Raw genomic sequence first — 19413 nt, forward strand, 5'->3', positions numbered from 1 at the left:
AAATAAGAGGAATCGAAGGCAATTGAGGCTGCATCACACCACTGGTACACAAACCTTTGCCCAAAAGCGACATGCATGGGTGAGTTTTTAATACATTACCTAATGTTGAGGGTTAGTGGGAAAGAATTTGTCAATTTATCTTTCAGTTAGATTGATCAGCCAATTATGTATGGGGAAACTAGTTTTGAACAGTGTAAGATTAATTTATGCTAGTTTTGGCATTACCTATTATTTGTTCCACTTCATATAGGATATTTTACTTTAGTGATGCTTGCTTAATAAGTATAGTACAAATGCATAGACCAAAGTAGTGGTGTATTTTTTCATGATCATGCTTATTTGATGCTTGAAATCCATAATAGTGTAGAAAGGCAAAATTATATGGCCTCAAAAGAAGAATCACACACATTTACATATTAAGTAATTATCCTGAGATTGCTTATGCTTTGAGCTAGCCACTGGTCATGTTAGCCTTTATCTACATAATCATTACAATTATGATAAAGATGAGATAAATTTAGCCTTTTTGATTCACAAAGGAGGTAATGCTTGTATATTGAGAACCGGTTTCAGTATAAATTTTTGAGAACCGGACCTCCAGGGGCAATGCTTCAGCAATGTGCTTCTAATTTGTTGAAGAATCGGAACTGCTTTTGGAGGACACAAAATTCATTTAAATGTAAAAAAAAAAATTGGAGTACCGGACCTCTCTTAACAGGTCCGGTCCTCCAGAGGCAATACAATTCTTCAGTTGTATTTTGAGAACCGGACCTCTATTTTGAGAACCGGTCCTCCTTAGGTCATTTTATTTTTTCACCAAAATATCCCGTCATTTTTTTTCATTTATTTTCCCTCTTTCTGTCCTGCGGGCCTCGTGTCCCGTGCCCTTTTCTTTCTCCTCTGCGCGCGTTGGTCCTCTTCTCCTCACTCTCTCTTATTTTCTTCTCTCTTCCTCCTCCCAATCCCTCATCAAATCACATTACATCTCAAAATTTGTTCTGACCTCTCACTTTTCGGCCCCTTCTGCATACCAGTAAATTCATAAATTGAGACTATTGATTCACCACTAAGAAATGCTAAAGAAGTACATTGATACCAGTAAATTGAGTATATTTCTTGTTTATTTTGTGGTGATGCTTTGTATAATTTTGCAATTCCTAAATACATTGGCAGAGATTGGTAGAAAAATAATTTGCCTTTATCTATTTGGTGCATGTTTTCATTATTAATTAAGTACTTGGAACATGTGTGTTATGTCTGATTTTGTGCAGAAACGTGAGCACCCTGGTGAAGTGCTTGACCGTATAACATTCTTCAAACTCATCTACAGCCGCAAAGTGAAAAATCAACTCAAGCCGGTTAATGAAGAAGTCGCTAAACATTTTGTAAGTGCCTTAGTAATTAGATTATAGTATATACACATGTCAATACTACTAAACTGAGCATGTGGTGTTGTCTTTTTTGTTTTAATGCAGGATGAGTTGACTGCACTTGAGCAGAGGGAGCAGGAGAAGGGAAGGGAAATTACGCCTGATGTTCGTGATGAGTTGTATGCAGAGCAATTTGGGCCTGAAAAACGCAATACTGTCCGCGGCTTCGGTGTTGGAGTTGAATGGAAAGATGTACCTGGAATTGTTACACAGAGAAGGGGATTGTCACGACAAGTCGAAGTGTTACAAGCTCAATGTGATCTCCAACGAATTGCTGCAGAAGATGCACGTCAAGCAGCAGAAGAAGCGCGTGCAGAAGTTGAAAGAATCAAAGTTGATGCAGCTAGGAAGGAACAAGAAGCAAGAGAGAGAGATGAATATTTTAGAAACAAGATGGCTGAATTTGAAGCCCGTTTGAACAATCCTTTAGTTGCTGCTATTTCAGGTGCAGGGGTACAAGCACTCCAAGGGCTGGATGTGCAGGCTTTGATACAGATGTTGTCAAAAGCTTCAGCCACCAAAGAAGCTCAAGCAAGCCCACCAGTTGGTGCCAATCCGATGTTGATGATAGGTTCCGATGTCTCTGATATGGCCGTGGACAATGCGAACACAGCAAATGATGAGTTTCGCAGCCCATGATTGGATCCAAGTATGTACAAAAAATTTTGGATAAGTGTTGGTAGCATTTTGGTTTAGACAGGTGAATTCTAGCCCCTTTTGTGAAAATGATGGTGGGGACTTAAGTATAGATTATATTGCTAGAACATAGTGATATGATGGGTGTAGGAACTGACTGGCTAGAACATAGTGATATGATGGGTTTAGGAACTGACTGGCTTAGCTGTTGGGTAAAAATTTAATTTTGGCATTGATATGTGGCAGCTGATTTCTTGAGCATGCCAACCCTTTCATTTCAGTTAGATTGTGAATTGCTTGTAAGGAAGGGGTTGGAATCATATCAGTGAACTTAGATTGGGTATATTTTGGATGTAAATAGGCAAGTTATTTTGTTGAACAAACTAATGTAATTATAGACTCATCAGTATTGTGAAGCAAATGTCTGAAAGTTGAATCCATGGCTTAAAGTGGCAATTTTTAATTTTTTAATGGCTAAAATTATGGTTTATTAATAACTAATTGTTCAATACATACAGCATTAGTATAAGTATATATATTATTTGATATTATTGTATATGAAAGGGTATATGAGCAATTGTATATATATTAGTTTTCTCCATTTAATGAAAGTATGGCACGGATACCCGAAGGTGAAAGGCGAAGGTCATTTAACTCAAAATACATGAATTCATCGTACATGTTTTTCATGTCACAGTATGGTATATTTTAATATTATTTTGTGATTCACGGTTATACAACCATGAGACCATTAACTGGAGTGGTCTCATCGTCCACCAAGCCACTTTAAGCCGGCTCAAGCTTGGCTCAAGTATATGAGCTTGGCTGAAGTATGCTAATGCCGAATGGGGTGGGACCCGGTGTAAATGGACTCACGGTTAGGTAAACCGTGACAGTGTGGCAATGGATACGCCTCCCAATCGCACCACTCCCCAAACCGTGACTAGATAATCAATAGGCACTGCAAACTGTGCCCTTTGAGACCAATTGGCATGGTTTGGTGGGTGTGCCTGATGAAGGATTTTGCAGTAGTGTAGTTTGTAAATTGCAAATATTAATTTTGAATTGAAAGTCTTATACGTTTTCCATCTCGCAAAACAATGTATGGTATAGTCAGATATATTTATCATGTAATAGTGTATTGATTGTAGAAACACAACGTATATAATACATTTTTCATAAATTATGTTTATCTAGGATTATGTTACAACACGTACTCATAAAAGAATGAAGCAATATGCTAACTTTATTTAGAAATAAAAAATTTATATACACTTGTTGAGCGTGTGTTGAATCACATTCATGAATTCAAAATTCTTTAATTTTGTAATATATAACTAGATTTAAAACGAGTAAAAATAAGTATAACTCAAAATCCAAATCCTATTCTTTCAATCTTTTTGGGGACGAGTACTTCATGTCCATGTTTGTGAATTGTCTTATAGAGGCTCCACCCCATCACTGAGAAGAACCTTCTATGACTTTGATAACTTTGTTGGTTTTGCAGAAATTGAGAGACTCAACTAAAGTCCTGCAGCTGTTCAAAGAGAAAAAAGAGAGAAAATAATTAAAAAGAAGCCAACAAAAGGCTGCGATCAGTGATCACCATATATATTATGCTTTTTTAGAAAATCAACAGAGTTACAGTCTTACAGAACGAGGAAACACGCAACTCGAGGCTGAGGAAGTCCACGTTTAATTAAACAGAGCGTGGGTTTAACTTGACTTGTATTATATATACAATGAATTTGGATCCCAAAATGGGTTGGATTTACATGCAAATTCAATTCATTTTATTAAGGGGAAATTACCAATTTAGTCCATTTATGGGTTAAATTCACTATTTTGCCCCTAAATTTGACGGTTGTTATTGAAATTTTGACGGAATGGACTATGTTGGCAAACGTCAAACAGATAGTGGATTAAGTTGGCAAAAAAAAAAATCGTGGACCAAGATGAGACTTTAGAACAAATAAATGGACTAAATTGGTAATTTCCTCTTTTATTAAAAAAAAAAAACAAAATTCATTTTATTTGGTATTGGGTACTATGCATTAGTTTTTATATGGGCATGCCTTCATTTGCATGATAACATTTTTTTATTGTTTGGATACGTATATAGGACATTTGTTGATTTTTTTAATTTTTGAAATATAGATTAGATTCTAGGACATATTTTAATTTGGATTCTCCCATTTTCTTGATTCTCATGGATTTTAAATCTACACATTTTGTTTTTATTCTTGAAAGATACTTTTATTAAAGAAAATAAAGAAGAGTTACAATTAGAATGAAACTGTTGTTGTTGAAGTTATACATGAGCTTCCCCCGCCTAAGTAGTAAGAGTCTCACAATGTAAAACAAAACAAGCAAAAGCATAAGCCGTTTCATTACAATTTCTAGACACATAACTACATATAACTTCGGAAAATTAAATTTAAACTCTTTTAGCCTCCTCCAAAAGGTGTCTGTCAGAGACTAAGTTCTCATCCATAAAAATAGAAGAAAACAAAGCACTAAAGACAAACTGGATCATGTGCAAAAGCGCTAATATCTCTGCTTGTTGGGAAGAAGCAATACAACCAAGTGGTTAGGCTATAACCAGTACAACCTCTTTGTGCGAATCACAAACAATCTCAGATGCACCACCTACACCCAAAATAGGATTGAAAGCATCATCAAACCTGCAAAACAACTAAAAAAGCTATAAACCAACAATAAACTAACCACAATTCATTTCTATGGACAATACCCTAAATAAACCCTCTCTACGAACAATAAATGGACTCGAGACACCAAAACTAAACAAGAGTTGGAACCCTAGGCAAACCCTCTCTAAGATTAAGAGAGGGACTAGACAAACTAAGATAACTAAATCACTAGCTTGCGGTGGTCTTATATAGTGTATAAGGTTTTTTTTTTTTTTTTCTCTCACTCATATTTTAAATCTATACATTAGAATCTTTTTATTTTAAATAAAAAAAAATTACATTAAAAAATAAGAATTGTTAAGAAAAGGAGAAGATTTTTGTTTATTTTTAATCTCATGCACTTTTCTTTTTACAAATATAAGGATTATTTTTTAATTTTGAGTCCTATCATTTAATCTTAAACCCCAAATAAAATCACTGAATTTGTAATACACCGGCTCGAACTGAAAGTCAAATAATAAGAGAGCAATTATAGGATTCATTTTTAGGTCTGGACATGCTAAAATTAGATAGATTTTATTTAATATAATGATACAACTAGATGATAACAAATGCATAGCTGAAATTTAAAATTAAAACAAGTAGAGAAAAAAATCTTTGTTTTTGAAATTAAGCATATATTCGTACAAGGCCTTTTAGTACAAATTTGCTGTTGTCCACGATAGTTGCTCAGCTACCGACCCTATGTGTCTTTCACTCCTTCATTTATTTTCTTCCCAAATTTTGGCCAACATAGAAATGAAAAGACCCATAATAGCCATATCCCATTAGGCAAATGAAATGATATAAAGACATTATTTAGGGAAAAAATAAAGAGAGAAATTATATAAAGACATTTTAACGTGCCCCTCATGGTCAAGCGTGGGGACTGCAACGTCGTTTTGCTTTAACATTCTAACACGTGGTGTGGGCCGTGGGCCGTGGTCTGTGGGCCCCACAAGATGGGCCAAGCCCACTGTCAGATCGACTGACGCAAAGTATCCACACAGCATCGGATTCCAAAACCTTGTCGTTTTGGAGGAGCAATGGAGGTTGGAAAATGACATGTCGACACGGCATGGGCTTGACGGCTTTTTATGTGGGCGGACCGTAAAGGCCTCTTTGTCATGTCAAGTCGGGTCTGCCAGTCCCAACTGGGCCCAACTGGGCCAGCTGTCACTTACACTTCACAATTCCCATCTAAAATGTCCTCTCATTCACATTGGCCTGGATTTGAATTTTTATTTTTTCTTCATTTTTGTGATCATTTCATAGCATGTGTGCCAAGCCTTGATGTGAAGTTGATGCTTGGAATATACCCTTTCGTTTTCTTGGCCTTGTCTCGTATAATTGTACAAAAAGAGCTGTAGTTGGCTTTGTGATTACTCCAAATCATTTGCTGCTGCTGATGGACTGGTAGTTTGTAAACGACAAAGTATATATAGCATTCGCAAATTTGCATGAAAAGAGATCAAATAGAATTATATATACTATCCATATATTTATTTGAATTCAATTCTTTTTTTCTTAGCAATAAACCTGGATTGTCAAGCACAAGCTGTATAAGGAAAAGTAAAAAACATAATTAAGAATTATACTACAAAAATAAGAAGATTGTAATAAATTCAAGAAAGATAATCATTTATTTAGGTAGGATAAATCAACAATAAACCTTATATGTGACTTGGAAAGTAAAATTTACATAATGGTATACTTTTGGTGATTCATGAGATTCTATGTTTATATTTGGAATTGGATTGAATAAGAACATAATATGTCATACCTACAGAAATATGGTATTTTAAACCTACAATACTAGATGGATCACACATACAATGCGTGATAACGTAATAATGACTACAAAGAAAAACTAGTGGGCATGTTGAAAACATCTTATAAGCATATTAAAACTTGGTACAAAATATAAGTTGTGAGAGTGAATGGAGTAATGAGTTAAGAATTGACTTAAATATCATTGAGTATTTGAAGGACATCACACTTGTTATGTCTAACTCCGATAATTCCCTTGTATTTCTTATGCCTTTAGGCTACTCAGTCAATATTGTGGGCCAGAGACCCTATCACCAAATTCAATGTTTGATGGCACCTTTGATTGAGCTATGAAAGATTTGTTGTTAATATTTCGGTACGTATGTTACATTATTAGGCAATGAATCAAAATCATTGTATGATTGAATCATATTTGAATGTGTGATTCTCAGGACCCTAACTTTATTGCGAGCCAAAAACTACAAACTTCTCAATTGACTCGATCCTTAATTGAATTAGAGAAATGTTATCCACCTTTTCTAATCTATCTTCTTAACCGACCTTTTTATTTATTATTTTCATTTCTTAATGTAAATTTGTAATCATAACTGTTTATTTTTTAAAGTATTTTATGAAAATCATCTATGCAAAAAATCAATCAAATTGGACATCGTTTGATTATATAACTGTAATAAAATAAGAGTCCATTAATATATAGATACTGACATCTAATTTTATTAACCAAAACCACCTAAAGCCTCATTCTTCCTTTGCGGACCAACTACTACAAACTCATTCTTCATTTGCGGACACCAAAAATATAACATGCAGACATCTTCCAAAATATCAGCATCAACGCATCACCAAAAAACAGAAACTAAAACTGCAAGTCTGCAACTCTAATAATTAAACTGCAATTTCAATTCCAATAAACTGCAGCTTCTGCAGTTTCAGTTCACTTATAGTTTCATAAACTGCAGTTTCAGTTCACTTACAGTTCAAGAACTGCAGTTTCAGTTCACTTGCAGTTCCAGAAACTGAACTAAAAAAAAAAAAAAATCAAGAACCTACTAATGATGTGGAGGTTGGGATTTGGGAGGAGTTGAAGATGTGGAGGTTGGGATTTGGGATTTGGGAGGAGCTGAAGATGTGGAGGAAGAGAGGAGGGGCTGAGTTTTGGTGGGTTTCGGCGGCAGGGGGCGACGACAGGGGGCAAAAGCAGGGAGAAAGAAAGAGAGAGAGAGAGAGAGAGAGAGAGAGAGAGAGAGAGAGAGAGAGAGAGAGAGAGAGAGAGAGAGAGAGGGTGGGCTGGTGGTCAACGCAAGTGGAGGATGGAGTTACTGATGGAGGAAATGAGAGAAAGGAAGAAGAAAAAAAAGAAAGAGAAAGGAGAAGGAAAAAAAAAAAAAAAAAAGAGAAACGGAGGAGAGAGAAGAGAATGAGATCAGGGTGGGTAGTGGAAAGTGTGGGTTGAATGCATTGATAATGTGGAGAGAGAAATCAAATGCAGTGACCTAATTCTAAATAAAGTGGCATAATTGTTACATTTTAATAATCATGGTATTACAGATTAAAAACAATAACTAGTATGTAGCTTAGGGTAATTAATTCATAAAATAAACAAACAATTTTAGTAATATTTGATTCACCATTTGTTTATTTGAAAACAATTACATGACTAAACGATTTTTGATTTAATTGATTTTTTACAGAGATGATCTTCAAAGAATGATTCTGATCATAAAAATAAAATGCGAAATAAGAATAATAAAAGAGAATATCCGTGGAGAAGATAAATAGATTTAATGAAATTCTCTTCTATATCAGTAGAACCAACAACTATTAGAAAGTAGAATTATAAACTTTTACACGTTAGACATTTTTTTTTTGAGGGAGGCTATGCAAACCACCCTTTTGTGCTGAGTTGACCATCCTAATAAATTTTTTTCAACTTTTTTCCTATTTTACCTTTTATTGCAAAAACATGATAAAATCACCCAGATCCATTCGGTGGTCATCTATCGAAATATCCACCAATGTTCGGCAGATAAGTGTCGAATAAATACAAATATTTCGGCAGATAACTGTCGAATGCCTTTTTCATTTCTATTCAGTAGTTATCCACCGAATAATCCACCAATGTTCAGCAGATAACTGTCGAATAATCATAAATATTTCGGTAGATAATTGTCGAATGACCCAACGAACAAAATTGAAATTTTTTTGTTTTAAGGGTAAAATTAGAATTTTAAAATAGGGTGGTCAACTTAGCAATTTAGGGTGGTCTGAATAGCATTGGCCTTTTTTTTTACACGAATTTTCAAGTGGTTGAGATCAGTCCAAAAGCTAAAGCTTTGAATGAGTTTGGTCCTAGTACAAAAGCCCATGTGACTGGGCCTGCAAGTTTAACCCTTAAACTTGTGGCCATAATTATCGAGAGCCATGCAAGGCCCGGCCGTTCCAGAGCAAAAGAGAAAAGGAGAAATGAATTAATGGATAAGAGAGAGAGAGAGAGAGAGAGAGAGAGAGAGAGAGAGAGAGAGAGAGAGAGAGAGAGCAAAAGGCCAGAAGGCGACTGTGTAATAGTGAGAGAATATGGTAAGCGCAAGTGCAATGCGTGTTGTGCAACCCACAATCCTCTCCTCTTTTGTGAGTAACCGCTTGCTTCAGTCAGCGCAGCCTCTTCACCAACTCTTCCGATACAACCCAGGTCCTGCTCATTCACTTGTATTCTATTTTAATTTTGGTTCTACTGGTTCAGTTCTTTTTCACCTTTTTTTTTTGGATTATAAGAGCTTCTGTTTCAATTTTATGTTTTTATCTATGTTGGGTTCTTTTCTTAAGGTTATTTGAATCAGCTTAGAAGTTGAATAAAATGATGCAAACGTGCCGTTGCGAATGGTTTATATATGTATGACATGGAAGTTAGCATTGAGGAAAAGTGTGTTATATTTTGTAGGGAACCTAGCTTATTGGTTGTTTGAGATTGCCAAAATATTTTTATAGCTGTATGAACTGTCAGTTTGTCACATACCACATACAGTTACCATGATGCTTTGTTGTTTCTGATTGTGTGATTTGAACTTGAAGAAAATAGGGTCTTTGGTAAAAAATGAATAAAATATTAATGCCTAAATGATCCCTTTTCTTGAAGATACAAAATTTGTCCCGTATAATGCCACTGTTGCTCTGTTTCCTCAATAGTCTCCGAGAATCGAGCACATGGGAATATAGTGATAATCTTCCTCTCTTTTTGTTTTGTGTGTGTGTGGGAGGGGGGTTGTTAAAGAATGGGAATACAGTGATGGTCATTGTTTTTTCTTGTTTCTAATTCTCACACACAGGAAGCAAGCATGCATTGATGCAGTTATCCAGAAGATTTTCTGGCTTGACTAACCTCTTGTTCAAGCACACACAACATATGGCACTGACCTTTAGTGTGCTAAAGTTCCATTCTTCAACGGTCAAATTGGAATTCCCACCAAATTCTCTTTTCTCAGTCCCAGTTGGTACTGACCTTTACTGCGCTAAAATCGCAAATGAGATGAGAATATGGCACTCTCAGCGAGCAATCTCAATTTTGTCCACAACCGATAGCAAAGTCCCCTCTCCTTCTCAACTCAATCTTTACCTACAACTTTGCAGCAATTCAAAGTCTCTAAATCAAGGAAAACAAGCCCATCAAAAGATAATTCAATGTGGGTTGGACAAAAACCCATTCCTAGTAACCAAATTAGTCCAAATATATGCAGATTGCAGTGATCTGGTGTCTGCCCGGAAATTGTTTGATGAATTGTCAAAACCGAATGTGTTTGCTTGGACTGCGATCATTGGATTTTATTCGAGGCACGGAATGTATGAAGAATGTGTGGGAGCATATGGTGAAATGATTTTGAAGGGCAATTTACCTGATGGATATGTGTTTCCTAAGGTCTTAAGGGCATGCGCACAGTTGTCGTGCTTAAAAGTTGGAATTCAAGTTCACAAAGATGTGATCATATGTGGGTTTGAGCTTAATGTGCAAGTTTGCAATTCATTGATTGATATGTATTCAAAATGTGGGGATGTTAGGAGTGCTAAACAGGTTTTTGATGAGATGGTGGGAAGAGATTTGTTGTCATGGAATTCGATGATCTCAGGATATGTGTGTAACGGGTTGCTTGGATTGGCTGTAGAACTTTTGGATTGTATGAATTTAGATGGTTGTGAGCCTGATGTTGTCACTTTGAATACGGTAATGGATGCTTATTGCCGAATGGGGCTTTGTGATGAGGCTAAGAGAATCTTTGAACGGATTAAGGTGCCCAATATCATTTCATGGACCACCCTGCTATCAGGATATACAAGGATCGGGAGACATGAAGCATCCTTGAGGATTTTCAGGGATATGATGGATAGCGGCATGGTCTACCCCGATTTGGACTGCCTTTCTATTGTCCTTGTCTCCTGTCGACACCTGAGGTCTTTGCTAAATGGAAAAGAAATCCATAGTTATGGGATAAAAATAGAATCTGGCCTCGCATTTTACAACTCAGCTGGCCCTGCATTATTGACAATGTACGCTAACTGCAGTAGAATTCAGGATGCTAGAAATGTATTTGAATTAATGGACCCAGTTCATGTTCTTACTTGGAATGCCATGATTCTTGGTTTTACTGATCTAGGACTGAAGGATTTGGCACTTGAATGTTTTAGAAAAATGCAAAGAGCACGGATCAGGGTTGACCAAACGACAATTTCAACTGTGTTGCCAACATGCGATTTAAAATCTGGAAAACAAATTCACACCGTGATTAGGAAAAGTAGTTTTGATTCGGCTGTTCCAGTGTGGAATGCACTGATCCACATGTACTCCAAATGTGGATGCATTGGATCTGCGTACTCTATATTTTCTAACTTGGTCAATAGGGATTTAGTGTCATGGAACTCAATGATTGGAGGATTTGCAATGCATGGGCTTGGCCAAGCTGCTCTTGAGCTTCTGCAAGAGATGAATCATTCAGGCATTTGCCCTAATTCTGTAACATTTACTTCTGTTTTGTCAGCTTGTAGTCACTCAGGTCTTGTGGATGAGGGCCTTCAAGTCTTCTACAGTATGATGAAGGAATACAGCTTCATCCCCAGAATGGAACATTATGCTTGTGTTGTTGACATGCTGGCACGTGATGGTCAACTTGAAGATGCAGTTAGTTTTATTCATAGGATGCCTTTGGAGCCTGATAAGTGTATTTGGGGAGCTTTGTTAGCTGCCTGCCGAGCTCATCAAAATGTTAATGTTGCAAAGCTTGCTGCTGAACAGTTAGTCCAGTTGGAACCTGAAAATGCTGGACACTATGTCACCCTGTCAAATATATATGCAAGAGCTGGAAGATGGGACGCTGCTGTATGGGTGAGGAAGCAAATGGAAGCACGTGGATCAGTGAAGCCATCAGGAAATAGTTGGTTTGAATGCGGAAATTAAACAAATGGAAGTTCTAATGTATAGATACTTTGGGTCCATGTGACTGGGCCTGCATTTTATACAACTTATTAAGGCAGGGTGTTGCAAATTCAATCTGGGTACTTGTTGGCATAATCACAAGCCAAGCAAGGCCCTTTCCAGAGAAAAAAAGAAAAGGCGCCTAAAAGGACAACTAAAGGGAATAAAGACGAATTAATGGATGAGAGAGAGAGATACTAACTGTGTAAGAGTGAGAGAATGGTAAGTGGCAGAACAATGTGTGTTGTTCAACCTGCAAACCTTTCCTCTTTTGTGGGTAACTGCTTCCTTCAGCTAATACAGTTTCACTGAATCTTCCTCTGCAACCTGGGTCCTGGTCTTTCACTTTTGTTCTTTCTAATTTTGGTTTTCAGTTATAATATTTCTGATTCAGCTTCTGTTTCAATTGTATGTGCAACTGTTTGTTTTCATATATTTTGGTTCTTTCTTAATGTTTTTTGAATCATCTTAGAAGTAGAGTGTTGCATACGTGTTGCGGTTATTTATATTTGTATGAAATGGACATTAGCATGCAAAAAAAAGGTGTTATAATGGTGAACCTAGCTTAATTGTTATTCGAGATTGCCAAAATCCTAAAATAGCTCTATGAACTGTCAAATACCACATACAATTGGCATGGTGCTTTGTTCTTTCTGATTTTGACTTGAACTTAAAAAAATAAAATCTTTGATACCTAATGAATGAAATCTAAAGGCCTAATTGGGCTATTTTCTTGACGATATGTTTTCCTGTATAATGGCAATAGTTTCTGTGAATCTAAAAACCAAAGCCTAGATTCGTTGACAGTTTTGTGTTTAGGTGGCTCTTTAACATTTGTGCCTTGCATGCCCATATCTAGCTCAGAGTTAATGATTCAATGTCTTAAAGCATCTGAATATAGTGATGGTCATTTTACTTTCCTTGTTTCTAATTCTTATATACAGGAAGCAAGCATGTGTCGTTGCAGTTATCCAGAAAATTTTCTGGTTTGATCAACCTCTTGTTCAATGGAAGGTATGGCATGCAACATTCTGCGCACTCACATGTGTTATTATAGATTCTAACACACAAAGTATGGATGATTGTTTCATGCACTTTTGGGCACTGTTAAACTGTTATAGGTGTATATGAAAGACAGACATGATCATGCCAATTGGCTGCCTTTTTGTACAAAATTTGTCTTTAAAAGCTCAAATGAGTAAAGATGATATTATAGGACAACTGTGTCTTAGCTTCCAGCTTGTTTGATCTATTTGTTGACCTGGTCATGGCACCAGTTTAGGGTTTTGTATATGATGACTGATGAAGAGTAATAATACTGATGGATAAGATTTAGAGTAATAAGCATTTCAGTTACTGTCCATGCATTTATTTGTGAGTTATTTTGCATTCATGTATCATCCAAGAGTCACATTTAATAGTCTAGACTCTTGAGTTTGCTTTTTCTACAGCTATGTAAGGGTGGCTTGTACCCTTGATTGGGTATTCTCAACTTCCATCAGAAAACTTATCTATAATTCTCTCATTGAGAGTTTCAATTTCCTTGTGGATTCAAGGTTTCCCTAGCAGAATACAGTGTTATTCTTCTAGTTTATTTTCTGTCCTACATCAATGACTGAGGTTTCTGGGCTGGAATTGATGAAACATTAAACCCTGCATGATTTTCAATTGTACAATGTATGCTAGAAGAGCATAAGGCAGACACATTTTTCCAAACTCATAAGTGGTAGCTATTTTTTTGAAATTAGCAGAAATGTAGATAAAGTGCTAAACACCAAGCGGAAACGTTTAAGGCCTGGAAAAGTTTCACCTCATCGCCCTGTTCCAGATCATATACCAAGGCCTCCTTATGTCAAATCTAAAACCCCGCCTGGAATTGCAAGTGGACCTGAAGTGCATGATGAGAAGGGGATAGAATGCATGAGAGCCTCCGGAAGGCTTGCAGCACAGGTTCTTGAATATGCTGGGACTTTGGTCAAGGTGACTGTTCTTCTGGCTTGTTAATCATCTAAGTTAGCACTTGCTTTGTAGAATAATTTTCTAGGTTGATTTTTTCCTTTCGCTAGAAGCTTTTTGGGTTGAATTAGTAGTAGATTATGTATTTGTTTGTAGCAAAGTATGCATTGAAATAACAATCTATTTAGGAACCATACGGCCTTAGTGCACAATAACATTCAATTTGGTGAAAAGGAATTCATATGGCTGAAGACTTCTATCCATATAGTTTCTGTCCAAAAACTGAAATAGCCCATCCAAACTAAAAGGTGAGAAAGCAATTTGGAGGAAGAAAAAGAATTGAATAAGGAGTAAAGGAAATGACTCCTTTACCTGTCTAAACCCTGAAAAAGCGGACTGCCCTACTCTCGTACCATCGCACTTCCATACAAAAATCAACTCCTTTCACTTTGTCCCTCTCAGGTAGTGTGTAGGTGATTGATGTGGAGAACTTATGTATTGGTTCAAGGTGATAAGCTTATTCTTGTTTTTAAATTTTCCTTAGGTGAATAGCTCAAAATTACAGTGCAACGGTTTGTGCCCTGGATTTTTTTTTTCCCATAAAATCTTTTTGTAATGCTTGAAAGCCCAAGGTCATGTCAAAAAATTGGGTTGGGTTTATATAGTAGTGCAGATTCAGCCTGCTTTTTTTTCCAAAAGCCCCCTGCTCCCCCAAACCAAAAAAGAGAGAAAAGGTTTTTCATCAATATGCCACTTTCTTATAGATTTTAGAGTTTGTTTTGGTAAAAAGACTAGACATCGGAGTGTTTAATCTCCATGATATTTTCTGAACTTATCTTTTTCGTCTTTCTTTCGGCCGTTGTAATTAAGTTGAACAGTTGTTAAGCTACTACTACATGCATGATACATTTAAGATTTTGCAATCTATTCTCAATTTCGTTGTTTGCTATTAAGTAATTGGAGATGGATTCTTGACTGTAATTGCATGATGTTAGAGGCAGGTGTCTTGCTCTGTATAAAATTTTAAATTGTTGCTTCTATTGGCAGCCAGGCATAAAGACAGATGAAATTGACCAAGCTGTTCATCAAATGATAATTGATAATGGGGCCTACCCGTCACCTCTTGGCTATGGTGGCTTTCCAAAGAGTGTCTGCACATCAGTGAATGAATGCATTTGCCATGGAATACCAGATTCCCGAGCGCTTGAGGTCCTTTGGATTTAAGTTCTTAGCTACAAAATTCTATCCTTCTAAGTAATCAATTGTTTTAAATCAAAATCACTTCTTTTTTTGGCAGGATGGCGATATAATTAATATTGATGTTACCGTCTATTTAAATGTGAGTATGCTTAATTTCAAGCATCCATAATTTGAATGAGATGACACTAGATACCCAATTTTTATGACTTGAGGTGTTGACCTTCTATCTGTATTAAATGGTTGACACAACTTCACATTTTTTATTTATTTTTGAATAACATTGTTCTTTTCATTATAAATTATGCTTATATTACTTCAATCCTGATACCACGCTTGTTTTCTTGAAGTGGAATAAGTCAGACATTGTCTCTTGAGGTGGTTGTGACCTTTCTTGTATTTAAATAATATTCATTATTACATTATTAGCATGCTATAACAAGGATTCATTACCTCCTGCGTTTTTATTCAAAATAGATTTGTTATGAGAATTGGCAGAGCAAGTCTATTCATTTATTAGCTATATGTCTTCAAGTTGATCCAAAACTTCTAGGCGATAGAACGATAAATTCCTAATCAATAGGAACAAGGAGTCGTTGCTTCTCTTTGGAAGCGGACTTCCTTAGAACGAGAGGAAACTAAAGATAAAATAAAGAAACAAAAGGAAGAAGAAGCTTTAGGAACTGCTTGATTTATTTGATTGAATAACTTGAGTTTATATACAAGTTCTAATAGCTAAAAATAAATAACTAAAATTAACAAATGAACTTAAACCATAAAATATGAATGGTTTAAATTCTTAATTAATATAAACCTTTCAATTCTAATGGTTTAGAACGGAATGTTTTAAACCATTAGTTTTAATGGTTTTAATTAATTAATTAATATAATTTTAAATATATAATATAATATAAATAATTATATTATATTATATATTTTATATAATACGTAAGATCCTCCTGGATCACAAGTAATCCAATTTTGTTTGGTCTGTTATCTTTATTTGCTCTAGGATTGTAATGGGTTCATATTACTATATTAGAGTTTTGTTTTCTTTTTCCATTACAATATTGGTACTGTTCATATATAGCTTAGTTTTACTCTACACATTAGTAGGCAGTTAATGAAATCAATTTTTATTTATGATTTTGATAATTACATACCCTTTTTTTGTACCTGCATTAGCATTCACAGTTGTTTGATATAATGCATGTTCAATGACTTACCAAGTTCAAGCTTTAGTATCTTTATCCTTCTGACTGACTAGTAATTTACAGGGGTATCATGGCGATACATCAGCAACTTTCTTTTGTGGAGATGTTGATGATGAGGGCAGAAATTTAGTTCAGGTGGGAATATCTTTCTTTTAAATTTTGTAGAATTCCATAGGTTTTCCATATATTTGTTATGGCTAGCAAAAAAGTGATAAGAATTCTTGACTAAAGATTATTGTTACAATTTCAGTATTGTTCTTTGTCCGTAGATGAACACAAAGTTCCATTAGTTTCACAAGAATTCATTTCACCTAATTATTTGCAATGAAACATGAAACTTGGCTAACGTTGTATGGCCAGTATCTTCTTGAATGCCCTCATCTATTTAATGTCTGTGTTCATTCAAAAGTTTTGTTCACAGACTGGTCATGATGTAGCACAATAGGTTCAATGCATTTGTCATTAATGCATCTAGTTCATGCATCTGTCATTTATGACTGTTCCTACATCTTGAACATGCATCGGAATGTATCTATTTTTAGCCTACTTAAAGGCCCTTTTGCAACCTGGATCAGCATCCAGATTATAATTTTTTGAAATGCAACTTTCAGAGAGTTTTCCATCCATCTTTTCCTATTCCCCTTGAGTTTCAAGGTCCTTCTAGAGAGGATTTCTCTACAAACCTTAGTCTTCTATGGAATTTTGTTCTATTAAGTGCTTCCGCTACATTAGGTCATAGAAGAAAAACTTAAAAAAGATGCTTCAGCTTTCCCCGTGCCTGTGTTTTTGGATTTCCTTTATTTATTCTTGTACCTATAATTACACTTATGCCATTGCTATTTACTGATGGCCAAAGGTGAAATTTCAGCATCTTTTCTTGGTAAAGTATATCTCCTACTTCTTTCATTATAGACTTGTAGTGAGACATCTTGTATATGAACCTCTTCAGGAAGAAATTAGTCAATTGTATGGCTTTGAGTGAAGAATAATTCTTCTTAACTTCTCGAGATGTTCTTCTATTATAGCTATGCTTACAAGAATAACTTTTGAAGTATTGCTCTAGGTAACTAAAGAATGCCTCTACAAGGCAATATCAATATGTGCGCCAGGAGTGGAGTTTAAGAAAATTGGCAAAACAATCCAGTAAGGCATCTTCTTTTTCCCCGTTAATTCTGTAGTTCCCTTTTTTACCTTATTGCTGGACTCTGCAGCGGCATTGGTGCCATAAATTTTAAGGTCCTTTCTTTTGCGCTATGTAAACTGCACCCCCTTCTCCCCACCATGTGGGGTGAACCTGGAATCTCACTCTCCACCTGGAGCTGCCACACACCCCCAAAGGTCATTGGTGATTGCAGTTGTGATTTTCTTTAGTCGCATGTAATGCTCTAAGCTTTACTTTCTGCTCACCTGCCAAATTTATGGAAGTAGGTTTGTTGAATTGTCAAAATAGCTGTGATGATTGACTTACATTATAATTGATCAATGTGTCTCTAGGCTCTAACTTGTCATAGAAATGCATACATAATACTCATGGATGATAGCTTATTCTTATCCTAATTATCATTGTTTTTCTTCAACCAGAGACCATGCAGATAAACATCGTTATGGTGTTGTTCGACAGTTGGTTGGGCATGGGGTTGGACGTGTCTTTCATGCTGATCCTGTTGTCCTACACTTCAGTAATCATTCTGAGCTTTATGCTGCTCCTGTCTTTAATATTCACTAGTTTTTACGCAAGTCATGCAAATTATTTATTAAAAACTGATGGTCTATAAATCTTCTTTAGGCTAATTAAATCAACAGCTGAAAGTAGATTATTATAAAATGTAATTAGCTGTACTGTTGTAAAATGATCTACAATCTGTACATTTATCTACCAGATCTTTAAAGGACCCCGTTCTTACTAGGAAGTCGTAACCCAGGAAAACTATTAATGTGTCTTACATTTTTTCTCCAAGTATGCAATAAACGGTCATTAGTAATAATCACACATGCAAAATGCATCTATAATATCTGCATAACAGCTGAACATTTTCCATTTGAAGTGATATAAAGTATTCCATCAAGGGAACAATGATAGTGGACACACACACACACACACAAAATGCATCTACAATATCTACCAACAGCTGAACATATTCCCATTTGAAGTGATGTTTGGTATTTCTTCTAGGGAACAATGACAGTGGACGCATGGTATTAAATCAAACCTTCACAATAGGTAATGCATTTCGATTATTTAAACTTACCCTTTTTTTCTTCTTATACCACCGTATTATTTATGAACTCCAGTCCTATATGCATGCAAAGTTGTTGCTTATTTATCATATACTCATGGCAACTGTGTGCAGAACCGATGCTGACAATAGGTAGCTTTAACCCTGTAATGTGGGACGATAATTGGACAGTTGTCACAGAAGATGGAAGCTTGTCAGCACAATTTGAACACACCATTTTAATAACCAAGGATGGAGCTGAAATACTAACTCAGTGTTAGCGATGGTGCTAAACCTTCTATACCAGAGAACCTATAGCTTCCCAATTTTTGGGAATTTCTATATCTGATTGGACCTGCATCTTCCAAGCTAAAAATTTTATATTGGAAGTTGCACTATATATTTTACCTTCAGCGTTATATTGTTATTGATATTTGTTTTTGCTCAGAGTCTATTATACAAGAAGGATTTTCACATGGTATTTATGGATCGAATTATTTCTTTGGTTAAGCGTTTAATTTCTTCACCCCCTTTGAGTTTGGTCCATGCTTACCTTTCAGAAGGAACTTCCTTCTATCAGTCATCACCAAAATGACATGTATTTATTGACCCGAATGGATGAAAGTAATTTACTCATTAAATTAAACTATTTATTGACATGCTATTTATTTACTCATTAGTGATGAAGGCCCTAAGCCCCCGCTCCGGATTGTTTGGATCGGATCTCATAGTCTTTATTGCCCTTTCCAAATACGTTTCTTTTTCACCTTTCCTTTACTGTACTTGTCTATGTCACCAGTTGGGGAGGAGAAGTACTGAAGCCAA

At 35.8% G+C, this 19413-nt stretch overlaps 1 protein-coding gene across 4 annotated transcripts; it reads left to right on the forward strand.

Moving 5' to 3' along the window:
• The first annotated feature begins 9017 nt into the window (after positions 1-9017).
• Positions 9018-19069, forward strand: MAP1D (methionine aminopeptidase 1D). Of its 4 annotated transcripts, none has more exons than XM_086244414.1 (10): positions 9057-9236; positions 9871-9934; positions 13730-13985; positions 15009-15170; positions 15259-15300; positions 16436-16507; positions 17436-17515; positions 17954-18051; positions 18546-18593; positions 18724-19069. In XM_086244414.1, exons 1-10 carry the CDS (start codon positions 9122-9124, stop codon positions 18867-18869), a joined length of 1083 nt encoding a protein of 360 aa, XP_086100540.1. In that variant the 5' UTR covers positions 9057-9121; the 3' UTR covers positions 18870-19069. The 4 variants fall into 4 exon arrangements, with proteins under 4 accessions (XP_086100536.1, XP_086100540.1, XP_086100537.1 ...); XM_086244411.1 differs by lacking the exon at positions 9871-9934 and adding an exon at positions 12950-13019 and having other exon boundaries at positions 9059-9236; positions 13754-13985; XM_086244413.1 differs by lacking the exon at positions 9871-9934 and adding an exon at positions 12950-13019 and having other exon boundaries at positions 9060-9236; positions 13757-13985.
• The last annotated feature ends 344 nt before the right edge of the window (positions 19070-19413 follow it).

Source organism: Dryas octopetala, chromosome 5 (genome assembly GCF_963921425.1).
Source record: "Dryas octopetala chromosome 5, drDryOcto1.1, whole genome shotgun sequence".
NCBI classification, from domain to species: Eukaryota; Viridiplantae; Streptophyta; class Magnoliopsida; order Rosales; family Rosaceae; genus Dryas; species Dryas octopetala.

Coding starts and splice junctions, on each gene's coding strand:
- MAP1D (XM_086244410.1), top strand. CDS start 9,122: ATGGTAAGCGCAAGTGCAATGCGTGTTGTGCAACCCACAATCCTCTCC. Junction 9,237..9,870: donor ACTCTTCCGATACAACCCAG/GTCCTGCTCATT, acceptor TCTCACACACAG/GAAGCAAGCATGCATTGATG.